At 61.4% G+C, this 15,317-nt stretch overlaps 2 protein-coding genes across 4 annotated transcripts; one reads left to right on the top strand and one right to left on the bottom strand.

The window, feature by feature from the left end:
* The first annotated feature begins 75 nt into the window (after positions 1-75).
* Positions 76-5,428, top strand: NUBP2 (NUBP iron-sulfur cluster assembly factor 2, cytosolic). Of its 3 annotated transcripts, none has more exons than XM_064153238.1 (7): positions 76-147; positions 1,378-1,496; positions 2,743-2,941; positions 3,379-3,533; positions 3,752-3,862; positions 4,089-4,158; positions 4,681-5,428. In XM_064153238.1, the coding sequence occupies exons 1-7, from the start codon at positions 126-128 to the stop codon at positions 4,824-4,826; spliced, it is 822 nt and encodes a 273-aa protein (XP_064009308.1). In that variant the 5' UTR covers positions 76-125; the 3' UTR covers positions 4,827-5,428. The 3 variants fall into 3 exon arrangements, with proteins under 3 accessions (XP_064009308.1, XP_064009310.1, XP_064009309.1); XM_064153240.1 differs by lacking the exon at positions 76-147 and adding an exon at positions 183-235; XM_064153239.1 differs by lacking the exon at positions 76-147 and adding an exon at positions 584-728.
* An 863-nt stretch (positions 5,429-6,291) lies between these two features.
* On the bottom strand, positions 6,292-15,111 carry IGFALS (insulin like growth factor binding protein acid labile subunit). Its single transcript, XM_064152646.1, has 2 exons — positions 14,242-15,111; positions 6,292-9,258 (listed from the first exon to the last, which is right to left on the bottom strand). Exons 1-2 carry the CDS (start codon positions 15,109-15,111, stop codon positions 7,396-7,398), a joined length of 2,733 nt encoding a protein of 910 aa, XP_064008716.1. The 3' UTR covers positions 6,292-7,395.
* Between the last annotated feature and the right edge of the window lie 206 nt (positions 15,112-15,317).

Genomic DNA, 15,317 nt, shown 5'->3' with positions numbered 1-15,317 from the left:
GGATTCCGGAGGGGGCGGTGTTCTCCGTGAGCGACCCGCTCTGGATTGGAGATAGCGCCTGCCAGTCCGCAGGGGCGGGACCTTAGCCCGGCGGAAGGCGGAAGCGGGTGGAGCCTGGCGGCAGCATGGAGGCAGCGCCGGCTGGGGGTGAGCGGCAGCGGGGTTGCTCCCGGCGGCTGCAGCCAGCGGGGAATCGGCCTGCTGTGGGGAGGGGAGACCTGTGGGTGACCCCAAGGTGCGGGATACGGTGGGAGACTCCAGCCCACCTCACTGGGGACGTCCCACCGGGGCTATCCGCACCTCACGGGGGTCGGGCCCGGTTCTCGGGAAGTTCTGCGGTGATGGGGCCCGAGTGGGTGAGGCGGCGATGGGCCCCGGCTCCTAGTGCGGAGAGCTCCGCTCTGTTTCTGGCCAGAGAGGCTTGAGGCGGCGGGGCCCGGTTACCGCATTGGGGGTCTTGGTGGTCTCTGCCAGAAGCCTGGGCCGAGTGACCGGGGCTGGCTCGGGGCTGCCGATGTCATTGGGAGTACTTTACTGCGGGGCTCCATCTCCCCCGCACCCCAGCTCCCTTTCTTCCCTCCCTCCCCATTCTCGGGGCCGAGAGTCGTTACCGTCGGTGGAGGTGCGGATAAGGTCTGCCAAGCTGCGGGCGGGCTCCATGCCGCCGGTGCTGGTCTCGGTGCCGGTGTGATGCTGGAGCGACGCTGGGGCGGGCGAGGTCTGGCGTGGTGAGTCAGTGACCGGTGGTGGTGACGGGGAGCCCGGGAACGCGGGTCGTGATGGGTGGGTGCTGCTTGTGCGGCTGCGGCTGGAGCGCCCTCTCCTCCTCTCCGCCGCCGTTGCAGCCCCGGGCCGAGGAACGCGGCCCCGAGTATTCCCCGCTCTGGACTCTGCGATGCCTGTGGTGGTAGAGCCCAAAATAGAAACCCGAGCAGCGCTGACAGCGAGGAACGGCTTGGAGGCTGAAGGGGAGCTGGGTTACCGGGGGATGTGGCGGGGAGGAAGGAAACGCCAATGGCCTGACCTCACCGGCAGCCTCCCGGCTGTTCCCCGGCAGCACTCGAGCCGAGCCTGGCACAGTCACTGCGTGACGGGGCCCCGTGGGTGGTTATTGCTCTGTTGCCCAGTTGTCACTGAGGTCATAGGATAAAGCCTTTCCTCCCCACGGGCTGTTCACTGCCATTGCTCCTGTTGTACTTTTTCTGATGGCGAAAGGACTGTGGCACCTCCTCCTCTGCTTTCCCTTGCTCTCCTGTGCCAACCTGCCTTGTCAGAGCCACCATCGCCCTCGCTGGAGATCCCTGCCTTTGTGCTGACCTGGTGGGTGCTGCTGCCTTGCCTCAGAAGAGACTTTTGATGCCTCCTTCTTCCTCTCAGAGAGAAACAACCTGGCCGGGGTGCGGCACATCCTGCTGGTGCTCTCCGGGAAGGGCGGTGTTGGCAAGAGTACCATCTCCACCCAGCTGGCTCTGGCCCTGAGGCACTTGGGCAAGAAGGTCAGTGAGGGTCTGTGAGGTGTTGAGTTCCATCTTCCTCTTCCTCACCTCCAGCTGGGTTGGGATTTGCTCATCTTTTATGTGTGTGGGTTCTGTGCATGAAAACGCTTCCAGTGGTGGTTCCAGTGATTCTTTTCTCTGTGTCTGCTTGATGCAGGGCAGGGAGCTGCAGCTTGTTTCCTTTTCAGCCAAGAGAGTAAAATCCCCCAGGATTTGCTGTTGGTTCTGAAATGAGCACTTAGAGAGGCCTGTGCTGGTTTGTGGTGTAACGCAGGCTCCTATGCTGGGGGGAGTGAGTGAGCTAGAGGACAGAGAGGGAGCCGTGTGGCTGTGAACTGGGATGGATTCCCATGCCACTGGGATCCTGGCAGCTCTCTCTGTAAAGGTTCACAGAATCATGGACTGGTTTGGGTTGGAAGGAACTCAGCAGGGACATTCCCAACCAAAGCAGGTTGCTCATAGCCCCACACAACCTGACCTTCAGTGATGCCAACCATGGGGCAGCTCCCATCTCTCTGGGCAGCCTGGGACAGGCTCTCCTCACACCAGTGCCAAACCTTATTCTCAGTCTCCCTCTTGCTGTTCAAACCATCCACCCTCAGCCTGCCACCACAGGCCCTGCTCAGAACTCTGTGCCCAGCTCTCTTCTGGCCCCTTGAAGCACTGCAAGGCCACCAGGAGGTCTCCCTGGAGCCTTCTCCTCTCCAGGCTGAACACCCCCAACTCTGCCAGCCTGGCCTGACAGCAGAGCTTCCACCCTGCCAGTGCTGCTGTGGCCTCCTCTGGCCCTGCTGCAGCAGGTCCCTGTCTGTGCTGAGCACTCCAGAGCTGCCCCAGCACTGTGGGGAGGGAGGTCTCAGCCTGCACAATAGAGAGGCAGAATCCCCTCCCTGCCCCTGCTGCCCATTTGTCTGCTGCTTGAGATCAGCCCAGGACAGGCTGGGGCTGTCATCTTTCCTGTAGGCCTCTCTAAGCTCTGAAAAGCTCCAAGAAGGCGTCCTCTGATGAAATAAAAGAAAGGTCTCCTTGAAGTGCCTGTAGATACCCAGGAGGTGCTCTTTGAAGGGCAGGAGACCCAGGAGGGTGTCCAAGTTTGAAGCAGTTCTTTATGTTTCACATCTGGCTGCTGAAATACTGTGAGCAGCTGGAATCCAGATGTTGCCTGCCCCCAGCCCAGGGAAGGATGTCAGCTGGGTGCTGCTGCTCTGCTCATACCATCTGAAGGGCTCTGCCTCTTGGCCCACAGGTGGGGATCCTGGATGTGGACCTGTGTGGCCCCAGCATCCCCCGCATGCTGCGGGCGCAGGACAGCGACGTGCACCAGTGTGACAGTGGCTGGGTCCCTGTCTACGTGGACCAGGACAAAAGCATCTCCCTCATGTCCATTGGCTTCCTGCTGGAGAAACCAGATGATGCTGTGGTGTGGAGAGGACCCAAGAAAAATGGTATGGTTTGTCTTCTGCTCCTGCTGGCTGTCTCCCAGCCTTTTGGGATGCCTCCAGCAAGTGTTGCTGGCTCCTCCTGGACCCAGGCTCCTCCAGAGTGAGGAACCTTGTGAGAACCCTCCAGCAAGTGCTGCTGGCTCCTACTGGGGACCAGGATTTCCCCTGTGAGGAACCTTCTGGGAAGTCTCCAGGAAGTGCTGCTGGCTCCCACTGGGGCCTGGCTCTTCTGGACAGGTTGTTCCTTGGAGGAACAAGGCTCCTGGTCTGCAGGAGTGGGTTCAGATCACTTGGACGGGCAGAGCACAGCACCTGTGGTGCTGACAGGTAGCTCCAGGCCCTTGTCACTCGGGGTGCTACCAAACTCCTCTCCCACATCTCCCAGGGCACCTGCTGAAGCATCTTGTGGGTTGTTTTTTTTCTGCCCTCTATTTCTGTAGCTTTGATCAAACAGTTTGTTGCTGATGTGGCCTGGGGGGACCTGGACTTCCTCATCGTGGACACACCACCAGGCACATCAGATGAGCACATCTCCACCATGGAGGCCTTGAGGCCCTACAAGCCACTTGGAGCAGTCCTGGTCACAACACCCCAGGTAGGGCAGCTTGGCTGGGACTCAGCTGGAGCTTCTGGACAGGCTTCCGCCTTCAGGCATGGTTAGTGGGTGAGAATATGGAGCCCAGGTGGGTATTTGTCCATACCTGTCCATGGCTCCTCGTTCTAGATGTCTGCCTGTCCTCTACACACCTGCTGCAGCCTCGCAGCTGATTTGGGCAGCTGGAGACCCCCACCCTCTGCTGGTGTCTGCTGCAGGCTGTGTCTGTGGGAGATGTGAGGCGGGAGCTGACCTTCTGCAGGAAGACAGGCCTGCAGGTGCTGGGCATCGTGGAGAACATGAGTGGCTTTGTCTGCCCCCACTGCTCGGTGAGTTGGCAGGCTCCTCTTCATCATCTAGTGGTGCAGGATGTGCTGCCTCAGGCAGAGGAAAGGTTGCTGGGTGTCAGCTTTGGAAGTAGCTGCTGGCTCTGCTGCCCTGCAGAGCTGGAGGAGGCAGGGGCAGTGCCCTGGGGCTGGAGGCTGGATGGGAGCTGCCCTGTGCAGCAGGGCTGGGTGAATTTGGACTCAACAGCTTTTGCCCTTCCTCCTTCAGGAGTGCACAAACATCTTCTCCAAGGGGGGAGGTGAGGAGCTGGCCAAGCACGCCGGGGTCCCATTCCTGGGTGAGTGGGCTGCTGGGCAGAGCATTCTCTGCTTGGAGGTGGTGCTTGAGGGCAGAGATGCAGCATTACAGGGGCATGTGGGCTGGGCTCTGCTCTCCATCAGCCTCTGGCATCTGTTTGGAGATGAGTCTGGGTCTTGCTTTGCTTCTCTGCTGGTCAAACTGCTCAGAGGGCAGCTGGCCCTGCTGGGGCAGAGGTGGTGATGAGCAGCAGCCTGCTGGCGTGGTGGTGACAGAGCAAGCAGGCATGAAGCTGTGTGAGAGCTATCCTGAAATGCCTCCCTGAGAAGTGTGAGGGGGTGAGGGCTGAACCGTGCCCCTCAGACAGCTAGGATGACGGGGAAAGGGTCTCTCATGGAGCCCTGTGGTATGATAAGGTCTTGGCACCAGGGGGAGCCATTGCAGGTGCTAAGTAGCTCCTGGAAAGCCCAGTGAGGGCAGGGAGGTTCAGTGCCTCTCACTTCTCCTGGATGTGTTTATTTACGCTGACCAGTCCCTCTCCCCCTTCCTCTTTGTTCCACAGGTTGTGTTCCCCTGGACCCCCAACTCAGCCAGAGCTCGGAAGAAGGCAGAGACTTCATCCAGGAGTTTCCCAAGAGCTCTGCCTTCTCTGCCTTGACTGATATTGCTCAGCAGGTCTTGGCTAGAGCATCACAGCAGAGCTGCTGAGGAGGTTGTGGAGCTGGCCTAGCCCACCTAAGGCAGTTCCAGCAGGGAAGGGAACTCCAGAAGCTGTTTCACTACAAAGCTGTCACAGTGAGGGGTGATGGAGGGTAAGGGAAGCACAGCATCAGTGCTGCTCACAGTGCTGCCCAGAAAGGGAAGTGCTGCTCCATACCCCTGTGTCTGCAGAGCTGCTGTGTGGGGACTGCTGCCTGTGCAGCCTCTTGCCTTCTCAGCATGGTGCTGCTCAGCCCAGTGCTGCTCTTCCTGCACCTTCCTCCCCAGCCAGCTCTTGTGTGGCTGCTGGAGGATCTCTGGGTTGTGTCAGCGCAGTGCTCCTGGGGGTCATCTGGATGGTGGCTCAATGTGCCACTGCCTCCTCCTACCATGTCCTGTGCTTGGTTCAGCAGCTGACAGGGACCTGAGGCAGGGCACCTGCTGTGACTGCTCAGCTCACTGATCCTGGCACAGGGAGAGTGCTACCCAGGGGAGCCACCACCCCTCTGAGGGCTGCATCCTGCTGTGCTGGAGGCAAAACCTCTGTGGACTGCTGGGGGTCATCACTCTGGAGCATTTGGAGGTTTCAGGCAGTAAATACTTCAAATCCAGGTCTGTGGCTTCTGTTGTTCCACAGCTTCAGGCCTCTGAGTAGCTCTGAGTCTTGATCCTTCACTGGGTGTTTCTTGCTGCTCCTTGCTGGGTTCAGCTCCTATAGCAGCTTCCAGCTCCAGCCAGTCCGTTGCCTTGCTGAAAGCTGGCCCCAGCCTTTACCACATGCTTTGCCACTGCTGTTCTCCACACCCCTGCCCTACCTTGGGCTCCTTAATGTCCCCAGGTGGTTCCTGCCTAGTTGCTTCAAATGTCCCATTCCCAGGCAACCTCTTTTCCAGAAGCTGCTGCTCCATGGGACCTGCCCTCCTCTTGCAGGCTTGAGTGTAAGCTGGGGAAGCAAATGAAGGTGGTGTCTGCTTGCATCTTACCTCCCTGCCTTCTGAACTCAGCCCCTCCGGCCCTCTCCATGCTCAGGACTCACCCTCACAGAGGTGTTTTGGGGAGGGGAAGGTGCAGGACCAGAGGTGAAACTCAGATTCCCAGTAACCAAACTGGAGGAGAGTAGGAGGAGCATCTGTCCCTGCTGCTGCTGTATCCAGAGCACTGATTCACCAAGAGGTTTTTTTTTCCCTGCTCTGTACAACTTTCCTGACCTTTGGCCACTCCTGGGATCTGGAGAGCTGGACAGAGGTGCTGGAGCCCAAGCAGGCTGTGGGACAGCTGAGGTACCTCATTCCCTCCCTGGGCACACACCAGCTACCAGGGCTTGCAGGCAACTTGCTGTAGGCTCCTCCAGCAGCACCCTGAGGAGCCTGGGCTCCTTGCCCTGTGCCTGATGCAGGCCCTGAGGGTCTCTGCCTGGTGTGTGTGTGTGTGTCCCCCGCGTGTGCTTTGGAACAAAGATAACTGCCAGGAGGGGTTGCAAGAGCTCCAAAGGTTTATTTGTCTGCTACCATTTATCAGTGACGTGGGAGCAACTTTCTGTGCCCTGCTGACACCTGCTAGTGCAAGGAACCAGCACAGCAACTCAGCTACTCCCTTTTCTATCCCTACCCAAGGGGCTTTGAGGACTTCTTGGTTGCTATGTGGCAGGGAGATGCATTGGCAGGACCGGCTTTGTCCTGCTGATCAGTCCTGGGCCCCCAGTAGGGATGTCCCCCCAGGCTGGGGCTGCAGCTTTTGCTCATCCTCAGGCTTCACCTGGAGAACTGTGCCTATTTCTGGGCTGCTCAGCTCAAGAAGGACAAAGAACTACTGGAGAGAGTCCAGCATAGGGCCACTGAGGTGCTGAGGGCACTGGAACAGCTCTCACCTGAGGAGAGGCTGAGGGAGCTGGGGCTGGGCAGCCTGGAGGAGAGGAGGCTGAGTGGGGTCCTGTGAATGCTTACAAATATCTAAGGGGTGGGTGTCAGGAGACTGGGGCCAGACTCTTCTCAGTGGTCACCAGCGACAGCACAAGAGGCAATGAGCACAAACCTGAGCACAGGAAGTCCCATCTGAATGTGAGGAGGAACTTCTGTACTGTGTGGCTGGCAGAGCCCTGGAGCAGGGTCCCCTGAGAAGTGCAAAGTCTGCATCTCTGGAGAGCTTCCAAAGCCACCTGCCTGTGCTCCTGTGTGATCTGCTTGAGGTCAATCTACCTTGGCAGAGGGGTGATCTTCAGAGGTCCCTTCCAACCCCTACCATTCTGTGGTCCTGGAGGCTCAAGAGTTGCTGCTGCTGCTCCTGCTGGGAGCCCGGGAGCAGCCATGCAGCTCTGGGGTCAGCTCTTCCAATGTCAAGGGCTAAACCGTTTCAGTTTGCAGCATGGGGAACTGGTGCCCACCAGCATTGTCCAGGCACACCTCTCCCTGCTGCAGCACCACCAAGATGGGCATCTGGAGGTGGCAGCAAACTGAGTTAAACTGGGGTGGCCATAGAGCTCCTGCTGCTGCTGCTGCCCTGGGGGAACCAGGGACAGGGAGGTGGCAGTGGAGGGCCCACAGCAGGGAAGAAATGCGTCCCCGGGGGGAATAAGAGCTGCTCAGCAGTGAGCAAAGCTGTCCTCAGTGGTGTCACGGAGGTCCAAGCCTGCCATGGCTGGGGGGCGCAGGCATGTGAGGTTGTTGTAGGTGTAGATGGGGACATGGGCATCATCCCCCTCAGCCACGGACTGCACGAAGCGTGGGACCACCACGGGGTGCTGCAGGGAGAAGTCCCTCAAGCCCTTCAGGGAGCAGTTGCAGTGCCAGTTGTTGCCCCCCAGCCACAGCTGCTCTAGAGTGAAGGAGGGACAAAGGAAGTCCACCGAGAAGGTCTCCAGCGAGTTGTTTCTCAGGCTGAGGTACCGCAGGTTGGCCAGGGGGGAGATGACATCAGGCTCCAGCGTCTCCAGCTGGTTGTGGGAGAGATCGAGCCAGAAGAGTCTCTGGAGTGGCCTGAAGGTGTCCTGGGAGATCTCTAGGAGCTGGTTGGAGGAGAGGAAGAGATACTCCAGGTTGCTGAGCCCCACGAAGAGCTGGGGGGAGAGGTGGCTCAGCCTGTTGTGCTTGAGGTCAAGCTCCAGCAGCTCATGCAGGTCGTCAAAGCTTTGGTCCTCGATGGTGGCGATGGAGTTGTGCTGCAGGAAGAGTCTCCGCAGGCTGGAGAGGCCAGAGAAGGTCTTGGCCCGCACCCTGCTGAGGCAGCTGTGCTCCAGGTGCAGGCTGTGCAGCTTGGTGACTCCCTTGAAGACGTAGTCAGGGAGGACCTTGATGCAGTTGGCGGACAGGTGCATCACTGCCACGTTGTACAGCCCCAGGAAGGCCCCCACCCTGATGTCCTGCAGCTGGTTGTTGTTGAGGCTGAGCACCTCCAGCTGGCCCAGACCATCGAAGGTCCTTTCTGCCAGGCTCTGGATCCTGTTGTGCCCCAGCTGCAGCTCCTCCAGGAACTGGAGGTCTTTGAAGGTCCTGGGCCTCAGGCTGGTGATGGAGTTGGTGGACAGGCGGAGGACGTGCAGGCTGAGGAGGCCCAGGAAGGTGTCCTCGAAGAGGGAGACCAGCCTGTTGTGGGAGAGGTCCAGCCAGCGCAGGGACTTCATGCCCATGAAGGCACGGGGGGCAATGGCGTTGATCTGGTTGTGGTTCAGGTAGAGCTTCTGCAGCTTCTGCAGCTTGACAAAGATGTTGATCTTGATGCCCTTGAGCGCGTTGCCGCTCAGGTCCAGCTCCTTCAGCTCGGTGAGGCTGCAGAAGAGCTGATGCTGAAGGTAGGGAAGCTTGTTCCCAGCCAGGATCAGCTCCCTCAAGTTGGGCAAGTCATGGAAGACCTTATCGGGCAGGACCACCAGGGAGTTCCAGCCCAGGTTCAGGTACCAGAGGTTGGAGAGCCCAGCAAAGAGCCCTTCCTCCACCTTGCTGAAGTGGTTGTTGTTGAGGCTGAGCGAGACCAGGTTCTGGGTGTGTAGGAAGGTGTGTGGGGCCAGGTGCTTGAGGCGGTTGCGTTCCAGGTGGAGGTGGTAGAGGCTGCGGAGCCCGTGGAAGGCGTGCTGCTCCACGCTGGCCAGCTGGCAGCTCTGCAGGTCCAGAAAGTCCAGCCCCGAGAGGTTCCTGAAGGCGGCAGCCGGCAGCAGGGTGAAGTTGTTGCCGTCCAGCCACAGGGCTTTGGCGTTGGGGGGCAGGTCGGGGGGCAGCCTCGTCAGGTTGCGGGCGCTGCAGAAGACGTTGAGCTCCTCCTCGCTGTACTCGTCCAGGCTGCAGGCGCAGGGGCTGGGGCAACGAGAGGGGTCTGCGTCCCCCTGCTCCTTCGGGCTGTCCCCCTCAGGGGCTTGGGAGGCGGTGGCCAGCAGCAGGGCCAGCGCAAGGGCGATGCCCACTGCGGGGTGCAGAGGAAAGGGGAGGTGGTAAGCGGGGGGACCATGGCTGCTCTAGGGAACCCGTCCGGGACCCCCCGACTGGGAGCGGGGGGGAGAGGTCGTTGCAGCGTGTTGCAGGCCAGCTGCGGGAGGCGTAAGGAGCTGGATCTGCCCTTAGGAGAGGCTGTGGGATTTGGGATTGCCCTTAGACCCCTGCCACAGCTCAGACACCCACCCGCCCACCCCCAGTTCATTATCTTCTCTTGCAGCAGCTTCTCCCTTCCACGGGGAAAGGTCCCAACCCACTCTTCTTCTTCCTCCCCACCCACCCCACATCAGGTTGATCTTGGAGCGAGTGTCTTCGTGCTACAGCCCCCTGCAGACCCCTCTCGCCCAGGGCTTTGCCCAGAGGTGCCTTCAAGTACCCCGGGGCACATCTCCGAAACGTCTTGGGAGCAGCGGAAGGGGCAGCAAAGCAAAGGGCGAGTCGCTTGCGGAGCTCCGGCAGAGCTTCGGAGTCTCCTCCCGTCCCCGTGCCCGTCCTGTCCCCGCAGGGCCGGGGCGGCAGGCAGGGTCCCCAGGCTTACCTTTGCCCGTGCTCATGGTGGCAGGCAGGGCTGCGCTCCCTCTGGGCTGCCAGCGCCCCGCCGACTGCAGGATGGAGCAAGCACCTTGCCGCCTGGCCAGCCGCCCGGCCGGCGTTAACCCCGCCGCTGCTGGCAGGGGACACAGCCCTTGTCACCTGCCGTGGGCTCCCGCCTTCCCTCCCCCTGCCCTGCCACTGCCTGCGCGGCAGCTCGGCCGAGGGAGATGCCCAGGAGGACCGGCTGTGGTGGGGGTCCTCGGGTAGGGTGGTCCTGCTGGAGATGGGCTTTGTGTGGGCGGTGAGCACGGAGGGATGGGTGGAGCGGTCTGGTGGTACAGCTGTGCCCTGGAGATTCTTGAGGAGCAGCTCTGAGGCTTCTCTGCGTGTCCTCACTCAGCGTTGGAAGCCTCAAAAAACACGGGCTGGGGCTTGCGGCACCCCCGTGGCACAGAGGGGTAGAGGTGGAGTGGGCTGAGACACCCCAGAGCATGCGGTGGCGGGGGTGGAGGTGGGAAAGGGGGACAAAGCTCATCTCTAGGTGGCACTGGAAGCCTCGGGGCCGAACCTGCAGCCCCCTCCTGCGGGTGTCTCTGCCTCAGGGGTGGGAATGGTGCTGAAAGCACCACAGGCTGCTCAGCTCCCTGCTGCTCAGCCAAAGCAGAGAGCAAAGCTTGGATCCCACCAGTGAGGAAACGGCTGGGAAGCTCTCCCAGCTCTCAGCTCCTCTGCCAGCCCCCTCTGTGTGGTCGGATGACAGCGAATGATGGTCTGGTGGCTCATCACCCTCTCCAGCTCAGCAAAACCACCCCAGGGGAGACTGTGACCTCGTTCTGTGTCCCAGGTCGTTTCCCCAGCGGTGTCCAACGTGGCTTCTGCAGAACCTTTTACCAATTTCTAGGAAAGGAGAAACAAAAAAAAGAAAAGAAAAAAGCCTTAAAAACCTGCCCCAAAACAATAAATAAACTCAGTTCTGCCCCAGGGAGAGCAGGAGCCTGGGGGGCAGCAGCTGCTGGATCAAACAGCCATGGCCAACCCTTCCTGGTGCTGTCCTGGTGGTCCTGTTCCTCCTTGGAGCTGCACCAACCCCTCCTGAGGATGACCTGGTAGCCCCATGCCTTCTTGAAGGTGCACTAGGACAGGCCTGGCACCCTTCACCCCCACACCTCCAGGAATGAGCATCTCCTGACGGTGCCCAAGCTCTTTCCAGCGTTTCTTCCCCACGTGCTGGATGCTGAGGTGGAGCAGGGATGTTCTCCACCACTACCACACACACACCCTCAAGCCATGGGCACCTCTACCGTGTTCTCACTTCACCCTTGGCATCTCCAGAGGTCTTGTCTCAGTTCTTCACCACCTAACCTGGGCACTTTTGGGCAACCTTCTCCGTGGCCAAAGCAGGACCATGTCCAAGAGAAGAGGTGCTGGAGACAGCCCAACTTTCCCACAAGCACTGCTTTCTCCTGGGCTTTTTGGCCCCGTGTGGTGCTCTCCTCCCCCTCTATTTTTATCCTCTCTTCTGGGAAGTTGTGAAGCAGGAGCAGGACCTGCAGGACACATATTGACACAAGGTCAAATCAATCTGCAGGCTGAAAGAGCTGAACCAGCAGGGCCTGGACAGTCAAAATCCAGCCCAGCTCCTGGGCAAATCTCAGCCAGTCCCTGCCTGCAGCTGGCAGCAGCCCCTGGGCCCTTTCTCCTGGGGCTGGGGGATGAATCAGGGAGCACCTCGTGGCACACCAGTGCCCCTGGCTCCAGCAGGGCCACCAGCACAGGACCCTCCCCATCTATAGCACACCTGGCAGTGCCACCAGCACAGGACCCTCCCCATCTATAGCACACCTGGCAGTGCCACCAGCACAGGACCCTCCCCATCTACAGCACACCTGGCAGTGCCACCAGCACGGGACCCACCCCATCGAGAGCACACCTGGCAGCATCACCAGCAGGGTTTATCTTTGCCTCCAGCAGCCTTCTTTGAGGGCAAATCTCACATGGGTAGAGGACCAGAGTGCAAAATAACCCAAACCCTTTCCCAAGGTGGCTGCAGTGCAGAACATGAGCAAGGAGTGGTCTACACCTCCACCTCTGAACGTCCTTGAAGGTGTCTTCTGCAGACACTCCCTGGGGAAAGCTCAGACACCACAGCACTCAGCGTTAGGACCTCACACCGGCGTCCTGTGCACTGCAACCACCACAGCCTTAGCCGGCGTGGACCTCCCCAGCTGGTCCCCCCCTGCCATCATTCCAGCTCTGGTAGCTAATCTCCTTGGCTGGGACCAAAGTCTGAGCAGTCCCACCTGGTTGCCATGGGGAAGGCTGCAATGGGGTCAGAGGAAAAGCAGCAAGAGCAGGAAAAAACCTCTCCTGAACTCGGAGAAACCATTGCCTGCTGCAGGACCCTGGCCCCAGCCTGCCTGGGCAAATGCCACCAGCTGGCCCTGCCTCACTATTCTGTCCCCAGCTGTGTGGGCTGGCCAAGCCAGGGAGGGTCCTGTGCCAGGTGTGCTATAGATGGGGAAGGTCTTGTGCTGGTGGTACTGCCAGGTGTGCTGGAGATGGGGAGGATCCTGAGCTGGTGGCACTGCCAGGTGTGCTGGAGATGGGGAGGATCCTGAGCTGGTGGCACTGCCAGGTGTGCTGGAGATGGGGAGGATCCTGAGCTGGTGGCATTGTCAGGTGTACTGCATCCAAGGAGGTTGGTTGGGCATGGAGAGCTTCCTGGTCCATTCCCCTCATCTCAGGTGAGTGCCTCAGGCCAGCACTGCCCCATCCTGAGCCCCGGGGAGGGCAGGGCTGTGCCAGGAGGGGGCAGGGCTGTGCCGGGGTGGTGTTGTCACAGCTTGGGAAGTATTTTTAGCAGATCTTGCCAAACATTGTCCCTGTCTGGAGGAGAACTTCTCCCATTGCCAAGGCAACCAGCACTGCTGCTCCTCAGCCCAGGCCAAAATGTGCCAACCCTGCTGCTGCCCAAGAGAAGCACGATGAGTGGCACCAGCACCCCAGAGCTGTGCTGCTCTCCTGGGGATGCCTGTAGGAACCAAGCTCCTCCCTGGAAAGACTTTTCCAGTGGAGATGGTCTCTGCCCAGTGCTCACTGCCCACACATCTGCTCCTCCTGCTCCTCACCTCCTGAGCTGCTTCATTTTGCACAGTTCCCATGTGCAGGAGATGGGGACCCGAAAGCAGTGGCCAAAGGGCTGGGCAGCAGCTGGCAAAGATGCTCAGCAGCCATGAGAAAGGCAGCCAGGGAGCCAGCAGCTTTTGGGGATGGTAATGACCAAGGTGGTGGCCCAGGTGGAACTGTGTCAGCAGCAGCAGTAGCCTGGCCAGGTTGGTTGGAGAGGGGAGGTGAGGACATCCCTGAGGACTCAGGGGACCTGGGGGTGAAGGAGAGCCTCTGGGAGCTGCACGGGGCCAGCAGGAGAGCCCCTCCTATTACTGGGTGATGGAGGGAGCAGCCTGGTCCTCAAGGTGCCCAGCTGGTGGCTGGAGGACCCGTTCTCCTGCCAGAAGCTGTGTGCCCATGACCACCTGTGGTGCCTGCTGCCAGTGTCTCCCTTCCTGCCCCATCCCAGCCATCCTCAGTCCCACAGGAAAGCACCTGAAGGTGCTTGGGGGATGACAAATGGGACAGGAGGCAGCAGTCACTTCAGCAAAGACATCACCTCCTGAGTCACAGCACAAGAAGCGACTTGAGCAGATCAAGGGAGGTGAACATCCCCTCAGACTCATGTCAGACCCCCCTGAAGGACACATCCAGCTGCAGGAGCCCAGCACAAGACACCTTGGACCTGTCAGAGTGGGTCCACATTGGACCATGAAAATGGTGAGAGGGTTGAAAGAAGCTCTGCTTTGGAGACAGGCTGCAAGAGGTGGAGGTCTTCAGCCTGAAGACAATCCTGCAGCCTGTCGAGATGCCAAGGGAGTTGTAAGAGCGATGGAGAGAGGTTTATTGTCACCAGGGTCTCTGGTAGCAGAAAGGGAGATGCATGTAGGCTCACAGGCTGGGTTGGTTGGAAGGACCTTTGGAGCTCATCCAGCCCAACCCCCTGCAGGGACATCTCCAATTAGAGCAGGCTGCTCACAGTCCCACACAACCTTGCCTGCAGTGCTGCCAGCCATGGGGCAGCTCCCACTGGGACAGGCTCTCCCCACCCTCAGTGCTAAACCTTTCTCCCTTCTCCCCTCTTGCAGTTCAAACCATCCCACTTCAGCCTGCCACCACAGGCCCTGCTCAGAACTCTGTGCCCAGCTCTCTCCTGGCCCCTTGAAGCACTGCAAGACCAGCAGGAGGTCTCCCTGCAGCCTTCTCCTCTCCAGGCTGAACAGCCCCAACTCTGCCAGCCTGGCCTGACAGCAGAGCTTCCACCCTGCCAGCACTGCTGTGGCCTCCTCTGGCCCTGCTGCAACAGGGCCACGATGTCCCCTGGCAGAGGGTGGGCAGAAGGCAGCATCGTGTGATGAGGCTACGGGAGGCTGGGACAGGCTCCCGGGGGCGCTGCGTGTGCCCATCCCGGGGCGCTGCGGGTGCCCATCCCTGGGGGCTGGGGCAGGCTCCCGGGGGCGCTGCGGGTGCCCATCCCGGGGCGCTGCGGGTGCCCATCCCTGGCGGCTGGGGCAGGCTCCCGGGGGCGCTGCGGGTGCCCATCCCAGGGCGCTGCGGGTGCCCATCCCTGGCGGCTGGGGCAGGCTCCCGGGGGCGCTGCGGGTGTCCATCCCGGGGACGCTGCGGGTGCCCATCCCGGGGCGCTGCGGGTGCCCATCCCTGGGGGCTGGAGCAGGCTCCCGGGGGCGCTGCGTGTGCCCATCCCGGGGCGCTGCGGGTGCCCATCCCTGGGGGCTGGGGCAGGCTCCCGGGGGCGCTGCGTGTGCCCAACCCGGGGCGCTGCGGGTGCCCATCCCTGGGGGCTGGGGCAGGCTCCCGGGGGCGCTGCGTGTGCCCAACCCGGGGCGCTGCGGGTGCCCATCCCTGGGGGCTGGGGCAGGCTCCCGGGGGCGCTGCGTGTGCCCATCCCGGGGCGCTGCGGGTGCCCATCCCTGGGGGCTGGGGCAGGCTCCCGGGGGCGCTGCGTGTGCCCATCCCGGGGCGCTGCGGGTGCCCATCCCTGGGGGCTGGGGCAGGCTCCCGGGGGCGCTGCGTGTGCCCATCCCGGGGCGCTGCGGGTGCCCATCCCTGGGGGCTGGGGCAGGCTCCCGGGGGCGCTGCGTGTGCCCATCCCGGGGCGCTGCGTGTGCCCATCCCGGGGCGCTGCGTGTGCCCATCCCGGGGCGCTGCAGGCGCAGCGGGCGCCGCGCGGCCTCCCGCCGCCAGGGGGCGGTGCCTCCCCCGCCCGCTACCATGGAGACGGCGGCGGCAGGTCGCGGCCGGGCCCAGGCTCAGCCTGAACTCGGGGTCCTGGGGTCCAGCTCCGCTCCAGTTGCGGGGCGGAGGGACCCAGAGAGGCTCCAGGAGGCCTAAGCCACTGCCTGCGCCGCCCGGGCCGCTCCCCCTGCCCCCGGGCATCGCCCCAGACCCCTCTGGTGCCGGGGTCTGCTGGCGCCGGGAG

This window comes from Pogoniulus pusillus, chromosome 13 (genome assembly GCF_015220805.1).
Source record: "Pogoniulus pusillus isolate bPogPus1 chromosome 13, bPogPus1.pri, whole genome shotgun sequence".
NCBI classification, from domain to species: Eukaryota; Metazoa; Chordata; class Aves; order Piciformes; family Lybiidae; genus Pogoniulus; species Pogoniulus pusillus.
Note: the sequence above shows the minus strand (reverse complement) of the source record. Positions and strands in the feature narration are given on the sequence as shown.